Source organism: Puma concolor, chromosome C1 (genome assembly GCF_028749965.1).
Source record: "Puma concolor isolate L17-30 chromosome C1, mPumCon1.1.hap2, whole genome shotgun sequence".
Taxonomy (NCBI): domain Eukaryota; kingdom Metazoa; phylum Chordata; class Mammalia; order Carnivora; family Felidae; genus Puma; species Puma concolor.
In genome coordinates, this window is record NC_141674.1 from 133,076,528 (window position 1) to 133,102,164 (window position 25,637).

At 35.4% G+C, this 25,637-nt stretch overlaps 1 protein-coding gene across 4 annotated transcripts in view; it reads right to left on the minus strand.

Annotated features, from left to right (window-relative positions):
* LRP1B (LDL receptor related protein 1B) overlaps nt 1-25,637 on the minus strand; it is a 1,907,075-nt gene that overhangs the window by 717,815 nt on the left and 1,163,623 nt on the right. For all 4 annotated transcript variants that reach the window (XM_086718488.1, XM_025932005.2, XM_086718489.1 and 1 more), the window contains exons 15-17: nt 18,837-18,959; nt 6,374-6,514; nt 1,513-1,638 (exon numbers count right to left, since the gene is read on the minus strand). In XM_086718488.1, the coding sequence (XP_086574614.1) occupies nt 1,513-1,638; nt 6,374-6,514; nt 18,837-18,959 (390 nt within the window). The remainder of the gene's footprint in view (nt 1-1,512; nt 1,639-6,373; nt 6,515-18,836; nt 18,960-25,637) is intronic.

Below are 25,637 nucleotides of genomic sequence, written 5' to 3' on the forward strand. Positions count from 1 at the left end.
TAGGTAGTCCTTTGTAAAACAGCCTTCCATGACACACAAAATATCTTGAGAATAATCACTCTAAAATACTGAAGCAGAGACAATAGGGACAAGAGAATCGCCCAGGATCCTGACTAATATGTAACTGTGGATAAAGAACTGAATATAAGATGCAGGTTAGGATTATGGAATGGCAACTGTTTTGCTCTTTCATTGTTGTTTAGTAAATGATGAAAATCTGTTAAGGAAATATTTTCTTTTTTTTCAACGTTTTTTTTTTTTTATTTATTTATTTTTGGGACAGAGAGAGACAGAGCATGAGCGGGGGAGGGGCAGAGAGAGAGGGAGACACAGAATCGGAAACAGGCTCCAGGCTCTGAGCCATCAGCCCAGAGCCTGACGCGGGGCTCGAACTCACAGACCACGAGATCGTGACCTGGCTGAAGTCGGACACTTAACCGACTGCGCCACCCAGGCGCCCCAAGGAAATATTTTCTAGTTAATTCATACTCTGGGAGAGCAGAGAGAAGTATACAGGGAAATAGCACTGCACAAAAGTACAAGCTTTCCCAAGAGAAAACCAGTGGCCCAACCTAGAGTACAAACCAGGCTTCAAGAGCTTCGGGTCTTTTCTCCACATGCTGCCTTTACAGTTTTCAGTAATTGGTTGTAATAATTTTTATTTAGTGAGACTTATTTTGGAAAATAGAGGAGGGGAAGAGTTGACACATTTTGACATTGCACTATGTAATGATTGAAAAAAAATTTACTAATCGTATCAACATGAGTCATCAAATACAGTTCTTTTCATTGTTTAAAAAGTAGCTCTAGGCTGCTGCTAGTCAATATTATTTTTCAACACTTATCTGACTAATCATGACCTTTCTGGCAATCTGTTGCAACCTGTACCACAAGCTATATATTCTCATTCAAAGAGAATTTGATTAGGGATTCACAGATTTATTACAGTGGGATAAATTATATGGCAATGTAAATAGGCTTCATGATCTCGGGACTTTCATGAAAAAAAAAAATTATCCCCACATAAATAATGTCCCAGGAAAAGAAAACTATTTACAGAGGTATTCTGTAGCAGACTAAATCAAATAAATACATAATTTTTTAATGTAAATCAAAACAAAACACACACACACACACACACACACACACACACACACACACACCAGTTGTCCTTGTGAGATGGCCTATATCACAGCGTGCTAACAAACCTTAACCTCTAATGCCAATTAAGATTTAGCAGGAACAAGTCTTGTCCGAGTAGTATATTGACACTCAACCAATACGGATAGATAAAGTGCCAAATTACTTTGGAAAGCAGAGTCATGCCCAAGAATTAAGTAAAAGTTAATTTGTATTCTAGCTTTTGTGGCATCCAACTCTGAATTCATTTACTACAACAATAATAAGATCATCAGCCCTAGGAAGGTTCAGCTTAGTTCAAAGCACTGACCTCCATTTTTATGGAGACTAACTTTGGAAGGGATCTATGTATATATTCAAGCAAACCTTTACCTGCACAGGTTTGATTGGATTCATCTTCATTGCTTCCACAGTCATTAGCTCCATCACAGAGCCATCTCTTGGGGATACAGCGATTATTTTTGCATTTAAACTGATCATCAGGACAGCTATGATTGACTGGGAAGGAAGGGAGGGGTGTAGGAAGAGAAGAAACAAGGTTATTCATTTAAAATTGGATAAATTATGAGTATTTTAAGTTATAGTTACAGAAAAGTCATAGTAATTATTATAGTATAATAAATGCCACAGCTTCTTTCATTCATTGTTTCATATTTTGAGGAAAGTATTAATATTCCAGGCTGTGTTAAAATATAATACTTTTATGAAGACACCAAGAAATTAAATCTCACATAAAAGGAAATATATTAGTTTATGTCTTCACTAAAATCAACTATCTCACTAAGTTTGTTTCCCATCCCTTATCACAGTGACTCAATTTCAGAATTTTTGCCAAACATATTTGAAATACCTCATATTTTAATATGAAACATAATATGTATCAAATAATTCAATCATATATTAAAAATACATTTTCGGGGCGCCTGGGTGGCGCAGTCGGTTAAGCGTCCGACTTCAGCCAGGTCACGATCTCGCGGTCCGTGAGTTCGAGCCCCGCGTCAGGCTCTGGGCTGATGGCTCGGAGCCTGGAGCCGGTTTCCGATTCTGTGTCTCCCTCTCTCTCTGCCCCTCCCCCATTCATGCTCTGTCTCTCTCTGTCTCAAAAATAAACGTTGAAAAAAAAAATTAAAAAAAATACATTTTCTTAAGCCACACATCCACTCAGTACTTATTGAAATATTAAATAAGCCTAATTTGGTTATGCTTTGTCCAATGTTTCTTAGGACTGGAAGGAAGAAAAAAATGCATCATTTGTGACTTGGAGTTGATGCGAAATATGAGATACTGCATAATTTTAATAATGAAAATGAGCATCATGAGTTTTTATCCCTAGTACAAAAAATAAACATGCATCCGCAAGATATACTGAGGACAAGACCAATCCTCATATGGGAAGCTGTGCACAGCTAAGGATTAAACCTCCAATATCTAAACACAGCAGGAGGCCATCTTAAAGTTAACCTTCTGTGATTATTTTCCTGCATCCTGGAGGCTAAATTCCTAACTGAATTGGCATGCTCCTCAGTATTTGTTTCACCACTTCACATTCTTTTTGAAGTAATTTTCCTTGTGCCCAGTAGTTGCACTTCTGTATGATAAAAATAAATTTTGGTATTAGTTTTACTTAGAATTTGAAAAATAGCCATTTTATCATGCTGTTGCATAGCAAATGTATGCCTTTCCAGCCAGTTTCTATAAAACACTGTATCTTAAAGTACCTTAGGTGAGAGAGTGGTTTTATCACTTTTTAGAAAGTTTTTATTATGCATAGTGAAAAAAATAGGGGGAAAAGCCTTAGGTTTCCTGGCATTTGAGCACGGTTAACATTTTCTACTCACTTCAGGGAGTTGAGCAAGAATAGTTGCTCATGAGAATGAAAGTCATTCAATATGTTAGATGGTCAACATTTTAAAGTACCAAGATTATGCAAAAATATTTCAGTGAAGCTTGATCAAGGACCTTTGCAGTTTTCATCAATGATGTAAATCAGAGTCCAAAAAGGAGGCATAAATACAACTCATAGTCCTGCAATTTGAATTGAGAAGCTAAATGATAGAAAATCGAATGATAACAGAATTCAAAGTCAAACCTTATGAGTATTTAAAATATAAATAATCTTCTGAAAGGAATTACACAGTGTTGGAATATTAACCATGGAATCTCAGGATTATAATGCTGGTCTGAATCACTGCAAGTTTAGAAAAGATACCATCTCGCTGGAAGGAGGCCTGAGAGGTTTAGTGCTCCATTGCCCCATTTGTTTAGTGATCTCTTCTCCAGGTGTTAGGTGCTGTGTTACACTCTGAGACTACAAAGATGTTACCACATAATGTGTCTCCTCATAAAGATGTTCACCAAGATAAGGAAGCATATGATTGTGATACTGTTGGTTAACTAACATGATAAAGAAATACACATGAGATGTCTAACTCCAACTGGGCTATATAGAGAAGATTTTTTGATGTTCACAAGAGACTTCCCTATAAAGGTAATGTGAAACTATGGTGATTTCCATAGATTAGAGTGTTACACAGGAGAGAAACAGGAGGACATTTTTTTAGAGATCTACTTGTAGTCCAAATTGATAAGAACAAAGATTGTAAGTGTATGATGATAAGCATGTAAGGCTGAAAATGTAAACATGAGTCATGACATGCAGTGCTTTATATATGAGTCGGTGGATTTTTTTCTTAGTTATAGATTTACTGAAATAATGAGATTAGACTTCATTCTATAAATACTGGTAACTCAGGAAACAGAATGGAAAGTGGGCTTTAATTAAGGGAGCAATAGTGATAGGAATAATAGCAGGGCACGTGCTGAGTTAATCTAGGATAGGAAGCTAATTTAGCCAGTGAGGATTGAGAGATGGTAAAGATAAAAATTAATTATTTAGAGTTGAATATGGATTATATGTGAAATAAAGGACTGTAGGAAAAGCCCACGGCATAGGCTTGGGTGGTGGTATGGAAAGTTATGAAAATAATCAAGAAAAAAATCCTGACGAGGAATTTTAACACTACAATTAACAGTACAAATGTAATGCCCCATATGCTTATAGAGGAACTTAGTTTCTTTGTGAGTTGGTGAAAAGAACAATCACACAGAGGGAAGCATGGACCTAAGGACTACTGCATGACTATCGTGATGAAATACTTGTGTTCTGTACAGGTGCTCTGTGACTATGCTGGAAGCTGATATGCAGGGAGCATTCACTAAAGCCATGAATAAACATTAGGAGTCAGAAGGAATGAGGTAATCAATTTACTCAATAAATACTACACCATTTGTGTCAAAAAGTAGAGAAAAAACACTTTCTCCTTAGATGAAATGCTCCTCCATTCTGAAGTTTTTGTATAATTGTATCAACTTAGTATTTGATGTGTTATTTATGGTTTCACACTTTATAATATAGATATTAATAAGGTTGAAAATATGAAGCACATAATGTTGAAGTCAAAGTCCATGTTTGAAAATTAAGGGAAAATAGTGTTCAATTCATGTATTAAATACAAATTCTATATTATGTACACACAATATTTTTTAAGAGCTCATATTTGGGTTTTATCCCTAAATGCAGATAGTTGCATTATATAGACGCCCAGACCAATTGTATCCATTATTAACAAAGAATCTTTAAAACGGTATTTTTTAGTCTTGATTAAAAAAAAAAAAAAAAAACAGAAGAAAAAGAAAGAAAGAAAAGAAAATGGACTGTTAATTAACTCAATTAGCTCAACCATTTTACCCTGGAAAATGTCATCAATTGAAAGGAAAATAATTTTCTTTTTAAAATATTTTATCTGGGGGCGCCTGGGTGGCGCAGTTGGTTAAGCGTCCGACTTCAGCCAGGTCATGATCTCGTGGTCCGTGAGTTCCAGCCTCGCGTCAGGCTCTGGGCTGATGGCTCAGAGCCTGGAGCCTGTTTCCGATTCTGTGTCTCCCTCTCTCTCTGCCCCTCCCCCGTTCATGCTCTGTCTCTCTCTGTCCCAAAAATAAATAAAAAAACGTTGAAAAAAAAATTAAAAAAAAAAAGTAAATAAAAAAATAAAATAAAATAATTTATCTGGGTCAAATTAAAAGACCAAAGATACATATATAAATCACATACCTCTCTCCCTGTAAAAAGATCTTATATATCTCAAAGCAATTCCAGTATGACTCTAATCAAATATATTGTCAAAGCATTTTTTAATGTGTTTCTCAAAGTGTTTTACTTCCATATAAGTGGGACAATTCCTTATTCTAACCAGAAACATAAAATTATTCCGACTATGGGAAATGATAAGCAGCTAAATAGAAGCCAAAGGGAAGAAAATCAAACCTTGAATTTCTATCGGAGTGCCCCATATGTGTTTCCTACCATGTACTGAGCCAGTGAAGTTAGGTAATGACATGTTCCAAAACCATGTCTGTGTCCTTGGATCTTCTTCAAGGCTCTGCTGCCAAGGGGCAATGGAGTAGATCGTGACCTTCTGTGTGAGTAGTTCTGACTTGAGGGAGTTTCAATTGATTTTCCACATCTTCGAATTCAGAGATCCAGAAGGATCTCCTATCGCAACTTTCTAACAATGGTGTGGTGGCACTGACAGTATAAAGGAGGGAAGGAAGGACTTCTGGTAATATGGACTTCTGGTCCATATGGTAATATGGTATGATGGTAATATTGTAATTATTATTAGAATATATTATTTTGCAATAAATATATTTACAATATATTGTAATAAAATATATTACAATAAATTATTATCATTATATAAAATATTATAATATGGTAATATTACCATATGGTAATATGGTAATATGGTAAAAAGGACTTCTAGTTAAAATGGTAATATTAAAGATGGAAAAGGATGAGAAAAACAGTTCTTTAAAACCATGCAAGAAGACAATCTAAAATCTACTCTCTGTAGACTAAGGAAAAAAAACTGAGTTCAATTCTTTTTTTTTTTTTTTTTTTATTTTTGGGACAGAGAGAGACAGAGCACGAACAGGGGAGGGGCAGAGAGAGAGGGAGACACAGAATCGGAAACAGGCTCCAGGCTCCGAGCCATCAGCCCAGAGCCTGATGCGGGGCTCGAACTCATGGACCGCGAGATCGTGACCTGGCTGAAGTCGGACGCCTAACCGACTGCGCCACCCAGGCGCCCCTGAGTTCAATTCTTTATCAAAGATATTTTTAGATTTTTCAAAAGACTCAGGAAAATGTAATATTACTTGAAGGAAAACATACAGCAATTTACTGAATCTTCATCACTTCCGTCTAGACAGTCATCATCACCATCACATTTCCAGCGAGCTTGGATACAGTGTCTATTTTTACAGCGGAACTCTCCAGCTTTGCATATGTGAGGCAATACTTCTCCAGAATTAACTAGAGTTAAAAAAAAAAAATATATCAAAGTCATAAGAACAATACTAGCCATGTTCAGTTCATTACAATGCAAACTTCATTTTAATAACAAAAATAGATTCATTTTATTGAAAATATAAAGACATCTTAACATTGTAGTGACAACCATCTCTAGAAATGAGAAAAAGGTAAGTTTTTCTGAAAATAATTATTCCACTAAGAATTTTAAAGATTTTAAACTGTCACCAAAATAATCACTAATAACAATAATAATAACATAATACCACCTCATATTCATGTTGAGCATGTAGTTTTACTTTTTAAAAGGCATTCATTCATAATCTCAATTATCTTCATGACCCTTGAGAGGGTAGGCATGGCAAAAAATTTTACTACCTTCATTTTACAGATAAGTGCACCCCAAATTAATCAAAATGAAAAGACAAGGCAATAACACAGCCATGGTAGTCACATTTATTTTGCTGGTCTGCAAGTGAGAGAAAAACTCAGGTCTGGTTAGGTATTCATGGAACTATTAAGTTAATCAAAATTATCTCATTGTACATCCAGATTCTATGCAGTATTTTCTCTGAATACTCCATGTTCTCTAATCAAGTGTTAGGAATTCAGTTCATTGTGATTTATTCACAAATTGTAATTGTTAGGGACACCTAGGTGGCTCAGAGGGTTGAATGTCAGATCTCGGCTCAGGTCATGATGTCACTGTTCTTGAGATTAGGCCCCTTGTTGGGCTCTGTACTGACTGCTTAGAGCCTGCAGCCTGCTTTGGATTTTGTGTCTCCCTCTCTCTCTGCCCCTCCCCATCACCTCCCCCCCCCCCCGCCCCCGCCCAGCCTTTCTCTTCCAAACATAAATAAACACTAAAAAATTTTAAAAACAAAGTATTATGATGATTGTTATTGTTCACTTTGAGTGGGTTCAATAGAGTTTACAAAGAGACAGGAATGTGTAGCAATGGTTAAAGTAAATGGTTTATGTTTCATGGACCAAAAAAGGTGTTGAATTATCAAAAGTTAGATTATTGTTAGGAGAAACAAACCCAATCTTTCCACCTGATGGCTTTAAACTTTTTTTGGACAACTCATTTGAACTGATAAATGATCACAAAACCTATATACAAGTCACTAATATGGGATATTGGGAAAACATATATGGCATTTCCAGAACACTTGGTGTCAGCACTCCCTTAATCCTTGCATTTTCCCTGCTCCAAAGAATGGAAGAGGGAATATGACCCTTCAACCTTAACTGTGGAGAATCTGCTTCAGAGAGTTATGCAGTGAAGCACAAGACATGAGGTTTCCTGTGGTTGGAAAAGAAAAACTGCCCATTAAATTCAGACTCTTGCTTAAGGCCTTAAGTGTAAAAACTAATCAGTACAGTGAATGAAATATTCAATTCAAATAAAGGTAAGCCTGTGTTTCTTCTATCCCCTCTCAGACAGGCAGACACTATATGCAGGAACTGAGAGTAATTTTATCTCCTTTTTAATTCTAATCCTTTTTCAATAACAAAATGCTGAAGCAGCAATTTCTCTAATGATGTCATTTCTGTAAGGTCACTTGAAAGTAAAAAAAAAAGAAAAAAAAAAGTAAATTGTTATCTATATAGAACAAGTTCCAAATAGTAAACGACAACAATTTAAAACCAAAGAGGGCAAATCATTGGTTCTCCCATTGAACTCTGAGTAGCAACTAGTTGTGAGGGTTAGTAACCAAAGCAAAGTGGAAGTACTGGGATATGTCTGGCCTTTTCTACAACAGAACTCTCCTCTCAAAATCTCTACAATCGATCACCAATAGCATGCAAACTTTCCTAACTTGAGTCCCAAATTTGGTCAATTGGACCCTAAGATTGTTGAGGGTGGTATAATTTCTTCTTTGACTCCATATAAGCTCAGCTTAGAACTGGGCATTTAATGAAGAGTGGTTTGATTAATTTCTATTCTATAGTGATTAAGCCTAATGGTCAACAATCTCAGTTAAAAAAATCTAATCAGATAAGAAAACTAATTTGAGATGCAATCAGTTTTCTCCCAAACTTAAGTTCAGCTTTAAGATTTCCTGTAGTCTCTCTATAGTTTACTTCTATGATGTATCACATCAATTTGGCTGATAGCTTGAGGACTAGAAAATCCCAGAGACCATCTTTTTTTTTTCCTGATAAAATCCACCAATTTAAAAAACTTGGCTTTTGGGGCGCCTGGGTGGCGCAGTCGGTTAAGCGTCCGACTTCAGCCAGGTCACGATCTCGCGGTCCGTGAGTTCGAGCCCCGCGTCAGGCTCAGGGCTGATGGCTCAGAGCCTGGAGCCTGTTTCCGATTCTGTGTCTCCCTCTCTCTCTGCCCCTCCCCCGTTCATGCTCTGTCTCTCTCTGTCCCAAAAATAAATAAAAACGTTGAAAAAAAATTTAAAAAAAAAAAAAAAAAAAAAAAAACTTGGCTTTTACATGGTTATTTGATCAAATAAACCCAATTGACAGTTTTAAGAAATGATCAAGGATATCCATATACAAGGGTGAAATTATAGCTGCTTCTGCACAATTACAATTATATTAAAGAAGAGCAAGGTGTCTAGGGAAGGACAAATGGCTCTCCCCCAAATTAGTATTTTTAAACTAAATATTCTTTAACATAATCAATTTAGAGATAAGGTCTTTAAGTCTGTTAAGAGTTCAAATGTTTTTCAAGTGATATTTAGATCATTATGGAATGAATGCAAACAGGCAAAATTTCCAAACTGGTTTTAAACATGGTTTCAAATATGTGTGGTAGATGGTTATTTTTAAATGATATTTGCAAATACAAAGTTGGCACTTTTCAAAAATACATGATGACAACGTCCAAAGTTTTATTCTCATTTTTCATGACAGACTGTGAACAATTGTTTGAAAACCAATAGAGCCAACCTCCTGGGATAATTTCATCTTGTTATATTTACTGCTGTTATTGATCTACATCAATGTCATTACTGTATATCATTATCATTCCTAATAGCTGTTAGGCATTGCTTATATCTGTAAGAACAGATATAATGAAATATATACAAATACATTTGACATTTTAAAGAGTGTCTGCAAGTCCTCTTTTAGGCCCTGCAATTTGTTGAACAAGAGGCATTTCTCCACTGCATTTTTATACTTCTTGTGTCAGTTTTTATTCTGGACTTTTCTTCTAGAATATTTATATAGCTCACAGCCTTGGAAGACAGAGATAATGCCACCTTCTAGAGCAGAGAGTATTTTTTTCTCTTGGCCAAAATTGTAAAGATAATGTCTTCCTTAGGGGCAGAGTTTGGGAAGATTTTTTAGTAGACTCAAGCTTGAGGTTCCTCAGTGTGAATACAGATTCACTGTGTATGTAGCTTCCACCTAGACCTGCCTGTGCATTGCCCCCACATGATTTGGGGGTGAGTAGGACAAGGAGAAGAATATGAACAGGAAACTGATGCTGCCTGCTGTGACATGACTAATAACATCCTCTGTGTCTGATCCAGGAGTTGTGGGTCTTCTGACAGAATCTAAGAAGCTTTAACAGGTTCACATTTTAGCTTGCCTAGGGTAAGAATCTCAGACCCTTCAGAATTGTTAAAATACTAGTAAATATCAAAAAAACAACAAAAAAAGCAAAAACATACTGAGTATTTGACATCATTAGTTTTTTCTAGTCTTAACCCAAGTCTTCCAGATGTAGACAGAAGTTACAAGTCAGTAGTTTCTATGTCACACAGAAACCATGTTATGAGTGCTATCAGTTGGGTATGGGCAGGATTTTTAATGATAGAAGACAGATTATTTTGGAGCTAACAATGTCCATTATCAAGAAAACATTTAGGGGCGCCTGAGTGGTTCAGTTGGTTGAGTATCCGACTTCAGCTCAGGTCATGATCTCACTGCTTGTGAGTTCGAGACCTGTGTCGGGCTCTGTCTGACAGTTCAGAGCCTGGAACTTGCTTCTGATTCTATGTCTCTGCCTCTCTCTACCACTCCCCCACTCACGATCTCTTTCTCTCTCTCTTTCTCTCTCTAATAAATAAACATTTAAAAAATAAAACAAAAAGAAGACATCTAATGTGATAGGTGATAATCTGGATAAGATGGCAATTTAGACATTCAAAAAGCATGGGCTTTTTTTCCCAGCATTCACCTAACTCTGTGGAATTGGGTGGCAAAGTCATATATCATAGCACCCCAGTTGATGACCAGGCAATCTACATACTTTTGTGAGAATCAATTATATGATGAAGCAAATATATTTGGCATCACATTAAGGGAGCCAATAGTATCTAGAAAAAATAAGATTAGTATTCTATTACCTTGCAAAAACCTCTATAAAGGAGTAATTTTATAATTAATTTTTATACATCTAATGTTTCCATTTGAAATCCTTGAATGTAGGAAGGGAATGTCACATACAGAATAGAGGTATTAACCTAGAATAGAACCAGGCATTGAGGAGATGTTAAAAATTACTTGCTGCCTAAATTACTGGAATTAGCAGAGATGGATAATCCTATGTCACAGCCTTATTATAGGGAGAAATTCTATCTCTGGGGATTGTATAAATACTTCATGAAAACAATTTCATTTCAAGTGGCTAAAAAAGCTAATAGCCTTCTACCATCACCCAAGATCATTGATGAAGTGAATTTAATTGATGAAAAAAAGATTTATATGTAGATAAACAGAAAGAGGGAGTGATAAATTGTCCCCCACACCAAAACAGTGAACATATAGGAAACCTCCATGAAAGTCACTCTTTTCTGATGTTTAATGTAACTGAACCTATACAGCACTTGTGTGTTTGGGCAGACACATACATTGCTTTCAGTATATTAACAAGTGCTAGAAATGCAAGCTTTGCTTTAGAGCTGTGCTTTGCACTATGAATTTGAAAACTGATGGAGAATCCGTAATTCTACTGCTAGGGTCACTTCTTATAAAAATATTACAACATGATCTCACCAGAAAACTGACAAAGTCATAAATAATCCTTTAATTTAACCAGGATCAAAGCTAAAATGACATGAATCACAATATTCCCAGCAAGGAACTATCAGGTTTCATACATCCTATGATACCTGCTGTTAGAACATTGAAATTAGAAGGTCTCCACATGACCCTTCCATACACTACAAAGGGAAATATGCACTCTAGAATTACTTCCCAGTAAAAAATGGGATGGCAGGAGTAAATGTCCAGATTGTAAAAAAGTAAAGGGAGGGGCGCCTGAGTGGCTCAGTCAGTTGAGACTCCGACTTTGGCTCAGGTCATGATCTCACAGTTTGTGAGTTCGAGCCCCGCGTCGGGTTCTGTGCTGACAGCTCAGAGCCTGGAGCCTGCTTCGGATTCTTTGTCTCCCTCTCACTGACCCTCCCCCATTCATGCTCTGTCTGTCTCTATCCAAAAAAAAATAAACATTAAAAAAAAAAAAAAAGAAGAAGTAAAGGGAGAAACATTACTAATAAACTGGTTTATTTTATTTTAATTTGGAATAATCTCAGATTTGGATCTCAGCTCAGCAATTGAACTTGATACATATGTTCCTAACCTTGGTTTAATAAGCTATGGTGCCCATGAACAAGTGTCTATGTTTCTAAATTCATTTATCCTCTTTTTAATCCTAGTCTGGTAACATAGATATAAAGTAATACTGTCTCTTCTGTCAACTAATGTTTAGCTGCTAACTATATCAAAATCATTATAACTTAGCCATAAAAGCATGAATCCCATTACAAAAAAATAAAATTTCTATTGTCCTTATACATCTCATATCACAACATATTTATTTAACAAATTGGTTTTGTATTTTGAGAGAATTTCCAACTATCCCTTTATTTAGGCAGGGAGACAAAAAAAAAACTAAAAGAAAACTTCAAGTTGTAGTGGTTTTGATGTATATAAGCTTGCCTATATAGGAAGGCAGTGCAAATAATGCTGCCATGGGTTTTGAATTTTCTCCTTTATATCACAGCAGGATGACCTTTCATTAGATAGAGCGGTCTTCTGAGCAGCCAACCTAAGTGGTACATAATCTTCTGTGAGTTCCTATGCACAGAAGGCCATAAATATTCATCTGGATGGGGCTTCTAAACTTTTTAGTGCCTTAAACTTTTTACTACACATTAGATTGCATATATCCTAGAACATAAGGCTTGTCACAGCTGAACAGATAAATGGCTTAGCCATAGTGGAGCACTGTTTTTGACAGAGGAATATATCTGGTGTTCCACAAGGTAAAGAAGGTCACAGAGTACCACTGACATATAATTGTGCAAGGCTACCCTTGGATGATCAATACGTTTAAGTTGCTCTCTTAGGAAAAGAACATTGGAAAATCCTGTCTTTTCTTTCAGGCCACTAAAGAAGAATTTAAAGAATTACTGTCTTATTAGTCTAGGCAAAAATATCCTGTTGAAAAAAAATAGTGACTATCTTTTTTTTTTTTCCAGGAGCTTACTTTCTTGGGATTATTCATGTCCTCATTTATTAATTTTGAATGTAGTATTTCCCCCCACAAAGGCATCAAATAAATTAAAACAAACAAACAAAAAACCTCACTTGATAATTGATCAATGGGCTTTACATATGTCTCTCTGGGGCAGTCAGTTCCAGGTTCCTATGCTACACCAGGCCTCATTTCTAACTGTGAGAGGATGTGCCCATGCCACACAAGATTCACAAGGACAAAGAGTCCAGCCTACTCTCATTCTTGATTCCTTCCAGGCATGGAATTAGAATTCATCCTTAATCAATCATGTAGCATGCCAATATTTTTCTGCTGGGTGAATGCCTCTCTGGCATAGCTTTATGCTGCAATTCACTGAGAAACAACCATTGGTGTTTAATTCTGTCCTGACCAACTGCCAATGGGTTTTTGTTCATTTGATGTCAATTCAATGAGGATGACTGGAACCAGAACAATCATATCTCAATGGTTGCAATATGTATTTTGTTAACTCAGATTACAGATTTAATCCAGCTGAGATAAATTCATAAAACTGTAATCTAGCCTGAACTAGATGAGAAGCTCAGAGGAATCAGTATTAATAAGACGTCAGTCACACACTCATATTTTTTTTATACCATACTCGGCAACCATAAACTCTGTGTGTACTTCTTTTGCGCTTGAATTTCCTTATCTGAAAACTAAGATGGTTAACATATCCTTTAAAAACCTTTGCCATGGGGCGCCTGGGTGGCGCAGTCGGTTAAGCGTCCGACTTCAGCCAGGTCACGATCTCGCGGTCCGTGAGTTCGAGCCCCGCGTCGGGCTCTGGGCTGATGGCTCAGAGCCTGGAGCCTGTTTCCGATTCTGTGTCTCCCTCTCTCTCTGCCCCTCCCCTGTTCATGCTCTGTCTTTCTCTGTCCCAAAAATAAATAAACGTTGAGAAAAAAAAAAAAAAAAAAAAAAAAAAAAAAAAAAAAAAAAAAAAAAAAAAAAAAAAACCTTTGCCATTAAATATGAGAAATGGAATAATTTATATAAACACACTTTGAGTTCTGTGTAAGAAATGACTAATTTTATGGTCTATCCTATTTTTTCCCATTACATTGGAAAGAAACCTTTGAAAACCTTTGCCATTAAATATGAGAAATGGAATAATTTATATAAACACACTTTGAGTTCTGTGTAAGAAATGAGTAATTTTATGGTCTATCCTATTTTTTCCCATTACATTGGAAAGAAACCTAGGCAAGTTGCATGACATATTAGAGATACAGTAGAGTTTTAAACAGTCAAATGCAACAACAAATTGTCAAAGAACATCTCACATGGTTTTGTTGATTTAACATTGTTTAGTCTAACAAGTATAGATAATATAATCTTCTTTCTTATATCTTTATATTGTATTGAAGTTATATCATCAGTGTATTGTAGAGATTAGAAAGACACCAAGAATACAGAAACATTTCTATCTTTCACCAAATGTATAATTACATGTGTCTGGTCATAAAAACAAATTTCCTAACATAACTGCATGACCAACTCCGTGTACAGTCTTTCCTTACAAGCCAAATTCCCCCAATTTTTACTTACACAGAGATTTCCAATGGCTAGTATTTTTTCTACTTCAATATCGATATAGGTATAGATATGCCACCTCATAAGGAATCCCTAAGTTTTTAGTGGGGCATAGAGTGAAGGAAATAGGAAAATAATTTGGAAGTCAATGACCCAGATAATTATGATTCACACAACTAAAATTAAATAATTAATTAGAACATTTCAAGCTTAAAAAGTCATCAAGATATCAGTATCTGATGTATAGACCTTCTGTTTCACTCCAGTATGAAAATTAAGATGAAGGATAAAAACTCACAAGATCCCTAAAAACTCAGTCCCTCGATAACTTGACTGACACCATCCTAAGGGAATTTTGACTTTATTACAAGACCAATAGGACTGGATTTAAATATTCAGCCAAAAGTTTCTCTAATTCATATCACTAAAAATGGAATAAACCTGTTTTTTTTTTTTCATGTTTATTTATTTATTTTGAGAGTGGGGATGGGTAGAGAGAGAAGGAGGGAGAGAGACAACCCAAGCAGGCTCCACACTGTGAGTGCAGAGCCCAATGTAGGGCTTCATCTCACAAACCATGAGATCATGACTTGAGTTGAAATCATGAGTCTGAGGCTTAACAGACTGAGCCACCCATGCGCTCCAAGGCTGTCTATCTTTAAACAAACCCTTTGCTCCCTCAATACTGACTGTGAGGTCTGTGCTTACCAAAAAAGGAGATACTTGCACTGTTACCTTCCATCCTTAGGAGGAAGTCTGGGGATAGACCAAGGTCAGGATGAGACTTGGTGGATGTCCACACATAACTCTGTGTTGTGTGTGTGTGTGTGTGTGTGTGTGTGTGTGTGTGTGTGTGTGTTCACCATTCAAAGTGTCAGATTTATTCAGAGGGCATAACAAAATATCTCATTTTATACCAGAAAAATAATTTTAGATGAACGTGTGGTAGACACTAAAAACTGAATTAGAAATCTGCATATAAACTATACCTATTCTCTCAATACCTAAGTTATGATTTAGGCTAGTGGACAACTAGACAGACTTTACGCTGTTCAAAGCAATGCTTAATTCTTGTCTGTTGACAAACTAGGGGTCTCGATAGATCTCTTCTTTTCTGATGATAAATAAACAACAACAAAATAGGAATTACAAAATATTACCACCACAGAACAAAGGAAGGAAAACCACCTGATTACTCAAAGAAAGTATACTTCAAATAATTATGTCCTACAGGAATTGTCTTACAGGCAATTTAAAAATCTCACTAGTAATGAAAAAAGCTTTCCCAGAGAAGTAAAATTCATAATTGTGCTCTCAAGTATATTATCCCAGAATAAATTAAATAGTATTTATTAAATTAAATTAAATAGTATTTCTAGAAGTTTGAAGAAAATTTTTGTCTGGCCAAGAATTAATATTCAGAAGAATTGTTAATCACATATAAATGCAAAAGAGACTTATTTAGAAAACAAAAGAACTCCACAGTATACAATTTTGTACTCTTTTATTCTAAATTTTTTTTTTTTTTTCAACGTTTATTTATTTTTGGGACAGAGAGAGACAGAGCATGAACGGGGGAGGGGCAGAGAGAGAGGGAGACACAGAATCGGAAACAGGCTCCAGGCTCTGAGCCATCAGCCCAGAGCCTGACGCGGGGCTCGAACTCACGGACCGCGAGATCGTGACCTGGCTGAAGTCGGACGCCTAACCGACTGCGCCACCCAGGCGCCCCATGTACTCTTTTATTCTAAAGAAGCAACTTTAATACTTTATCCTACACTTCAGTGAAAATTAATAATTAAACAATGAGGAGCTAAAGTTTGAATACTGAGCAATACAACTAGTGAAACACTGATTCAGGTCAAAAAGAAAACATTATAAAATTGATCAACAAACTAGCTATATATGTCAAAACCTGTTATATAAAGACAATGATTAATGATTCAAAATAATATTTTTGTCAGAAATCCTAAATTATAATAAGGAATGAAATTTAGAAGACAAAGAGAATAATACAAAGAAAGCCAAAGTCCTCATCTCAAATGGTTAAAATTCAAAAGTAATAGAATTTAAAGCTGGTGTTATTATTCCAAATGCTTAAAAAGATGTAAAGAAGATGCAACAAATTGACCATGGACTATGTGCTAAAATATAGAAGGGATCATAAACAGTAAGGAAACGCACAAATGGTGTGTAAAAATAGATCAGAAGTAACATCAAACATCAAGTAGAAAAATGAGGATAAATGGTTTAAAAGTCATGTTTACAAAGAAGATGTAGTCACATGATAAGACACTTACGCTCCAATTAAGTAAAAATAAAACACAAGATAAATTATACCAAGGTATGATCTAAAATTTGTAACACTGCAACATAATTAAGAATTTGGTCTCCAAAATAAAATAATTTAGGGGCTAAATTCCAAATGTCCTGATTGCTAATTATGTGAATTTTGAAAAGTTATTAACTCTCAAGTCTTCATTCTGAATAATAAAGTGAAGAAGTAAAAGTATCTTCCTTATACTATTATTAACAGCTAATGAGAATCATGAAATCTATACAAGAATTCAATAAATTTTGCCTATGATTATCATTAGTACTAGTAAAAAATAATAACCTCCAGGGATATATAATTAAAAGGAACAACATCAAAATGTTTTAGTAGTTTATTGCTGGATTGTAGCATTACGGGTAGATTTTTCATTTAAATTCTTTCTATATATTTCTCAAGTATTACCACATATTAAATCATTTAAAAAATCCTTGCGGCACCTGGGTGGCTCAGTCAGTTGAGCATCTGACTCTTGATCTCAGCTCAGGTCATGATCTCACAGTTTGTGATATCAAGCCCCGCATAGGGCTCAGCACTGACAGACTGGAGTCTGCTTGGGATTCTGTCTCCCTCTCTCTCTCTGCCTCCCCCCACTCATGCCTGCACTGTCTCTCTCTCTCTCAAAATCAATAAATAAAAACTTTAAAAAATCCTTTATTCACATTATTTCTTCTTCAGAAGAAATCAAATATTTCAGTTAAGTTGAAGTCTTCTTCGTTATACTTACTTCTCCTGCCTCCCCAGAGACAATCATTATCACTGATGGAAAAATCCATTTATTTGTGTATTCTTTAACAATATGTGACAGTTAATTTTATGTGTCAAGTTGAGTAGGCTATAAAGGGCCCAGACATTTGGTCAAATATCATTCTGGGTGTGTGTGTCAGAGTGTTTTACATGAGATTAACATTGGAATCTATAGACTATATTAAGCAGATCACCCTCTCAGATGTGAGTGGTTCTCATCCAGTCAGTTGAAGGCCTGAATTGAATGACAAGGCCTACCTTCTTGCACATAAGAGGGATTCTTCCTGCCTGACTGCCTTGAACTGGGATATTGTTTTGTTTTGTTTTCCCCTGGCTTAAGACTCCAAATAAAACACTGGCTGCTCTTCATGGGTCTTCAGCCTAACCAGCATTTGGACTGGAACTACGCCATTGGTGCTCCTCAGTTTCTAACTTGCTGACTGCAAATATGGGGAGTTGTCAGCCTCCATACTCGCATGAGCCAATTCCTCATAACAAATCTCTTTCTATACACATACATGCTATTGGTTCTGTTTTTCTGGAGAATCATGAGTAACATGCAACAAATTCAAACCATTCCAGAAGCATTTATATAGTATTCAATGCATACATATCATTGCTCCTATTATTGTGGCAAGGGACTTGATATGTATAGACAGAACAAATTTCAAAAGGGCCACATGAGAATAACAAGATGCAACAAACTGAGGACGGTCAGTAAAAGTTAATAAAGTGCCTTTAATCCAGGTCAATTAATCCAACTAATTCACTATTGTGACAAAGTCTAGAATTTCCCTAAGTCTCTTCTTTTGTCTGATTCTTTTGACTTCACAACAAAGATAGATAATCAACCTTATTATTTAGTTGAAGGTCTTACAATGTGCATCAACTATCATCTATATAACAACTACACATTTTTATAGCTCCTAACAGTGAGGTTCCCTATTTTATGAAATACTGTCTTCTGTGGCATATATATTTTACTAAACTATTATGCAGCAGTGACAAATACTCTGGAAAACTTCATCACTGGTCATCTTTTTAAATTAAATTAATTCAGTTAATTATTTGTAGTATAAAAAGAATTATACCGAAGTGATTATCTGAATTTCTCTTTCCAAGTTTGATTTTTCCCCCCTTGGTTTCATATGCTTCTGTTCTTCAAAAATATATGGACAAACAATAAGTGTAACAAATACAAAAACACAAAGAAAACTTACATATGCAAGTTGTCCCATTTTCATCTAAAAGTTGATTGTCGGCACATGCACATACTCGGCCTCCTGGAATGGCTAAGCACAGTGTACTACAGCCCCCATTATTTACTCGGCACATATTGTCACCTGCAAGAGGAGAGAAGTAAATGTGTCAGAGAACTGTGATTCCATCCAAAATTAGCCAGGTTAAGGTTCACATTCTTTCTAAGATATGTATGTAGGCATAAGAATGTACACATATACAAGCATATGTATATTACATATTCATTAATGTAGTCAGGATATCTTCTGAACACTAAGTAAAATTCAGAAACATTTAAAAATATATGACACACTGGGAGATAGAAGGAATTTGCATGTTGGTTAGAAGATATAGAGGTATGTGTGCAGATAAGTACCAGGAGACAGCAAGGTTACAGGACAGAATGATGTCTGTCCAGGATAGCAGATTAGGCCTGGTATATTCAATTCTGATTTCTTTCTAAATTGGATCATTAACACTTAGAATGTGACTTTGGATATTAAGTGAACAGAAAGCAAATGAGCACAAGGGAAAGGAGTGGAATATACTTCCCTCTTGTTCAAGGAGCACATTGACATGTTAGTGCATTGATGAGTCCAAGAAACACAGGTTTTATCTATGAAACTTTAAAAATGAATGGTCTTGTAGTGCCAGTAGAATGTATAACGCACAAGGGTAGAAGTGTTGTCCCAGTGGACCATCCCCGTAGACCTAACCAGCAGAAGCACTGATAAGGTAAGCAATAGATATCAATAAAGCAGGGGAGATTCACAAAGGTATTATCCATAAACATCTGGAGACACCCTCGGAAACTAAGATAAACCTGACATAAAATTTTGAAAGGGTTGGAGATTATATAAAATCTGGGTAATCATCATTTTGATGACATTTATTCCTAGAAGATGGAAAGGCAAGAAATAAAGCATATTTACTTCTATATATACCTACATAATGTTACAAAGAAGTCTATAACACTAGCAATCTAATTGGCAAAGGAAATGTCCAGGCTATTTTACATTATGTTGCAGTTTTCAAGGTATCAATAAGTAACATTTGATTATATCAGAAACTCTAACTCAAACACTAAAAAATAGTTTTTAATTACTTAGAATGACGACACTAAAATTATGTAATCATTAAAGTTGTATTGGCAGTTGAAGCACAGTGCCAAAAAATGTGACTGGTGTGACAGATGAGACTATTGTACTGGGTTAGGTGTGCTATATAGCGAATATTAAGGAATGACTTTAAAAACAAAAAAAAACCTCAAAATGGTGCTATATACAATAAATATTTAACTCATTCTCATAGATTATTTTGTGTGTCTACAGATTGCAAAAAACAATCTGACTTATATATTCCTTTCTTTTCATTATTCTGAGAAGTAAATTAAATTTTGCATGTTTATTAAAGGTAAAAATATACTTGAAAGCTATGGAAACTAATAATTCAGGTTTTAGTATCAATTTCTGAACTCAGAGGATAATGAAGCTTAGTTCAAACTTTTTCCAACAGGAGATGTAGAAATTTTTCTTTTAAAGTTTATTTATTTATTTTATGGAGGGTGGGCAGGGGCGGGGGGGGGGGAGGAGAGAATCCCAAGCAGACTCCACATTTAGCACACAGACCGAAGCAGGGCTTCATCTCATGACCTTGAGATCATGACCTGAGCCAAAATCAAGAAGTGGTTGCTTAATGGACTGAGGCACCCAGGTACCAAGAGATGTAGCAATTTTTTTAAGTAGTGTTCAGATACAGCCATGCTTCTTCCATAACCATAGACTAAAAATGTAATACTTCATAGGGAAATAGGTGTTCTCAATATTTTATGAATATTATGTACAGTCAAACTGTATATTCATTACTTTAGTAACATTCAGATTATTGAAATGTTGATTTAATCAAAATATTTTGAGAAATACATGAAGAATTTAAAACAGTAAAAAGGAAGTACTGAAAGCAGTATATCATGTCACATTTTCATATTGAAAATATATGCTATGGGGGGCCAGGGTGGCTCGGTCGGTTAAGCGTTCGACTTCGGCTCAGGTCATGATCTCACGGTCCGTGAGTTCGAGCCCCACGTCGGGCTCTGTGCTGACAGCTCAGAGCCTGGAGCCTGCTTCTGATTCTGTGTCTCCCTCTCTCTCTGACCCTCCCCCATTCATGCTCTGTCTCTGTCTCAAAAATAAATAAAATCTTAAAATGAAAGAAAATATATGCTAAATATCACATTATTATTTTTTCAATAGCATGATTCGTGCTTACAATTCTTATTCAATATGAAATGTAAGTATTTAAAAATAAATTATCATTACTTGAACTTTTAAATATATTCCTTTCAATGAATTCTATACATTAAAAAAGAGGAAGTGATATTTCTCTTGTCATAATAGAAATCCAAAATCTAAATTAATTTGAATAATTTCATATCTCTCATGAGAATTGCCTAAATCATATATATTCTTCAGTTTACTTCAACATATTTCAGATACAGCTCAGTGGCAGTTTTTATTGAATTTCTAGCAGGTTGCAAAACTTTTCATGTAAAAATATTCTCTTAAAAATATGATTTAATGACAAACAGCATTAAAATTTTTATACACAGGGCTGCCTCGGTGGCTCAGTTGGTTAAACATCCGACTTTGGCTTAGGTCACGGTCTTGTGGTTTGTGGGTTTGAGCCCCATGTCAGGCTTGTGCTGACAGCTCAGATCCTGGAGCCTGTTTCAGATTCTGTGTCTCCCTCTCTCTCTTCCCCTCCCCTGCTCATGCTGTCTTTCTCTCTCTCAAAAATAAATAAACATTAAAAAAATTATATACCAATATTAATGAATGAGTGCCTATTAACAATCGATAGCTACCATTTTGAAAATTCACAGTGCATCGATGTCAAGGATAGTTACCTTATTTATTTATTTGTTTGTTACTTATACCATATATTTAATTCAATTTTTATAATAATCTTTTAAGGTAGGCTTATCTCATATGCAAATGTGACTACTGAAGAGATAGGGTTTAAATGACTTTTCTAATGTCTAGAAATAAATTGTCCTTATTAAAAAACAATTAAAGTAGAATAAGGATTATTTATTATAATTATTTCTAAATAATTGAAAACAAGGATTTTTAATCTAAAATTTATGCTCTTATACTCTTCACTCTTTTACATATGACAAAATAAAATTAAATCAATAAAAGACAGAGAAATAACACAGTGAAAACAACATAATGAAATCCTAGATTAAATTACTTTTGAAAAAATCAAATAATGAAGGAAAACAAATGAGGAGTATCTTTTAAAAATAAGATCAAGATAGTGGTCTGTCTGGGCCAAAATCTTTGTCTTTCCCCCCAAACCTAATATGTTAGTTAAGAGAAGTGGAATTACTCTACCCCCTATAGAGTCTCGAATAGACGAGTGTTTGATAAATATTAGTTAGTTGATGAATGAATGAATGAATTAATTAATTAATTAATTAATTAATTTTAGTGGATGAGTGAATGAATGAATTTTAGTTAGCAATATGACAGAAACAATCATTTGGGTGTGCAGATACAAGGTACCTGTATGTTGTTATATCTAAGTTCATTTTAAGAAGATAAAGGGGCTTTTCTCATTTGCAGGTAAGTACGCATATACTCTGTCTACATACATTGCATTTCAAGGTGGATTATTTAAAGGCATATTACAATTCTCAAAGAACAGTAATAAAGATGTAGATGATATATGAAAACATTTCACAAGCTTATATTAAAATATTAGTGCTTAATTACTTGAAAGGATATATGCTCCCATGTTTATTACAGCATTATTTATAATAGCCAAGAATGGAATCAACCTAAATGTCCATCAACAGAAAAGTGGATAAGAAAAATATGATCTACACACACACACACACAATGGAATATTACACAACCATTAAAAGGATGAGATCTTGCCATTTGCAACAACATGAATGGACTTAAAGGGTATTATGCTAAGTGAAATAAATAAGACTGGGAAAACCAAGTACCATATGATTCCACTCATAAATGGAATCTTTAAAAAATGAATCAACAAAAAGCAGAATGAGAACTATAAATACAGAGAACAAACTGATGGTTGTCAGATAGGAGGAGGTTGGGGGTTGGGACCATGGGTGAAGGGGAAAGGGAGATACAGGTCTCCAATTATGGAATGAGTAAGTCATGGGAATAAGAAGCAGAGCATAAGGAGTACAGTCAATGATATTTCAAGAGCAATGCTAGGGGACAGATGACAGCTATACTTGTGGGGAACACAGCATAATATATATAAACTTCTCAACTCACTAAGTTGTACACCTGAAAATAATGTAACAATGTGTCAGCTATACTCAAAATAATAAAAGTGTTTACAAACTTTAGTAACTTAACATTTGTTAACAAAGTATCTTTTATTTCTAGCAAATAACAAAATACATAAATCGTCACCACAAAGGAATACTACTGTTCTATTTTATCTAAATTTTCATCAGAAGGATAGGAGGGAAGAAATCCCCTTTTCTACATGTTTCTTAGACTCTTCACTTCTCCAAGTTTTATCATATGTGAAGTAAGAAGTCTCTATACCTAATATGAAATATATAAACTAATGGAGATTTTGTTTTTCCTATTGGATGGATAGACAGTCTGACTTACAGTTTGGAAGAGAAATTAGACTTCACATTCATCCTAAAAGTTGGAAAAAAAAACAGTAAAGTTGGATCCTAAGTCCAGATACTGATTTCATCTAGGATAATTTCAGAGGAGTCAACTTTGAATAATGTCAATCAATCAGAGGAAAGGATAAAATGTTTCCTTTCTCTCTTTAGAGTTATATGCTCATTGAAAATTTGACTTGCTTTGATGTTACTTTGTGTGTGGGATGCATGCATGTGTGTGCATGCACACACGTATGTTAACTGCATTAAGGCCTTAATTAGCCTTCTGGGTTATTTTTTGGTAGTGATTATTTCCAAAATGGAAATTTTGGAAAGTCACAATTTGTGATGATGACCCTACCACTAAATATAAATCTTAGGGCACCTGGGTGGCTGAGTCGGTTAGTTGTCTGCTTTTGGCTCAGGTCATGATCTCACAGTTTGTGAGTTTGAGCCCCATATCTGGCTCTGTGTGCACAGCTAAGAGCCTGGAGCCTGTTTCAGATTCTGTGTCTGACTGTCTCTCTGCCTTCTCCCGCTTGCAGTCTCTCTCTCTCTCTCCACCTCTCTCAAAAATAAACAAACATTAGGAAAAAAATATATAAACATGGGGGTGCATGTGTCCCTTCAAAACAGCATACCTGTATCCCTTGGATAAATGCCTAGTAGTGCAATTGCTGGGTTGTAGGGTAGTTCTATTTTTAGTTTTGAGGAACCTCCATACTGTTTTTCAGAGTGGCTGCACCAGCTTGCATTGCCACCAACAATGCAAAAGAGATCCTCTTTCTCTGCCTCCTCACCAATATCTGTTGTTGCCTGAGTTGTTAATGTTAGCCATTCTGACAGGTGTAAGGTGGTATCTCACTGTGGTTTTGATTTATATTTCCCTGATGATGAGTGATGTTGACCATTTTTTCATGTGTCGGTTGGCCATCTGGATGTCTTCCTTGGAGAAGTGTCTATTTATGTCTTTTAGCAGCACTATCACAATAGCCAAAGTATGTAAAGAGCCCCAATGTCCATTGATGGATAAACGGATAAAGAAGATGTGATACACACACACACACACACACACACACACACACACACACAATGGAGTATTACTTGCCAATCAAAAAGAATGAAATCTTGCCATTTGCAACTGCGTGAATGGAACTGGAGGCTATTATGGTAAGTGAAATTAGTCAGAGAAAGACAAAAATCATATGACTTCACTCATATGAGGACTTTAAGAGACAAAACAGATGAACATAAAGGAAGGGAAATAAAAAATAATATAAAAACAGGGAGGGGGATAAAACAGAAGAGACCCATAAATATGGAGAACAAACTGAGGGTTGCTGGAGGGGTTGTGGGGGGGGGGGGCTAAACGGGTAAGGGGCAGTAAGGAATCTACTCCTGAAATCATTGCTTCACTATATGCTAACTAATTTGGATGTAAATATTTAAAAAAATAAAAAATAAAATTAAAAAAAATAAAAATATATAGAAATGGGCATTAGAAAAAAAATAACAAAAATAAATAAATATCTTACTAAACCTACACAGTAATGTTGTTAATGAACATGTCATGTATTAATTCAAGATTACTGTGTCTTTATACTAGTGCTTTGTAATATAAAATCTCTGAATGCTGGGTTGTAGAATGTAGTCAAGAACTTTATATATATATATAAAAGTTTTGCATACATTTATCAATGACAAAACTACAATGACGGCAGAACAGACACACTCGTTTCCTTCTATCTAAAAGTATAGTAGTTATATGGGGTGCTTGGCTGGCTCAGTTGGTTAAGTGACTAACTCTCGATTTTGGCTGAGGTCATGTTCTCACTTGTTGGTGAATTAGAATTCCTCATTGGGCTCTGCACTGATGGCACAGAGCCTGCTTGGAATTCTCTATCTCCTTCTCTCTCTGCCTTTCTGTCTCTCTCAGAGCTAAATAAACTGTAAATGTATAGTAGGTATATACTTTTCATAAAATTGGCCACATAAATTAATCACGTAAAAACACTTTGTGGTTAGACAAACCTGAATTTGAATCTCAGTTTATCCCTGGCTCATTGTTTCCTGAGAGCAAAGGGCTACACGTGCCTGATCCTTGGGATTTTCATATGCA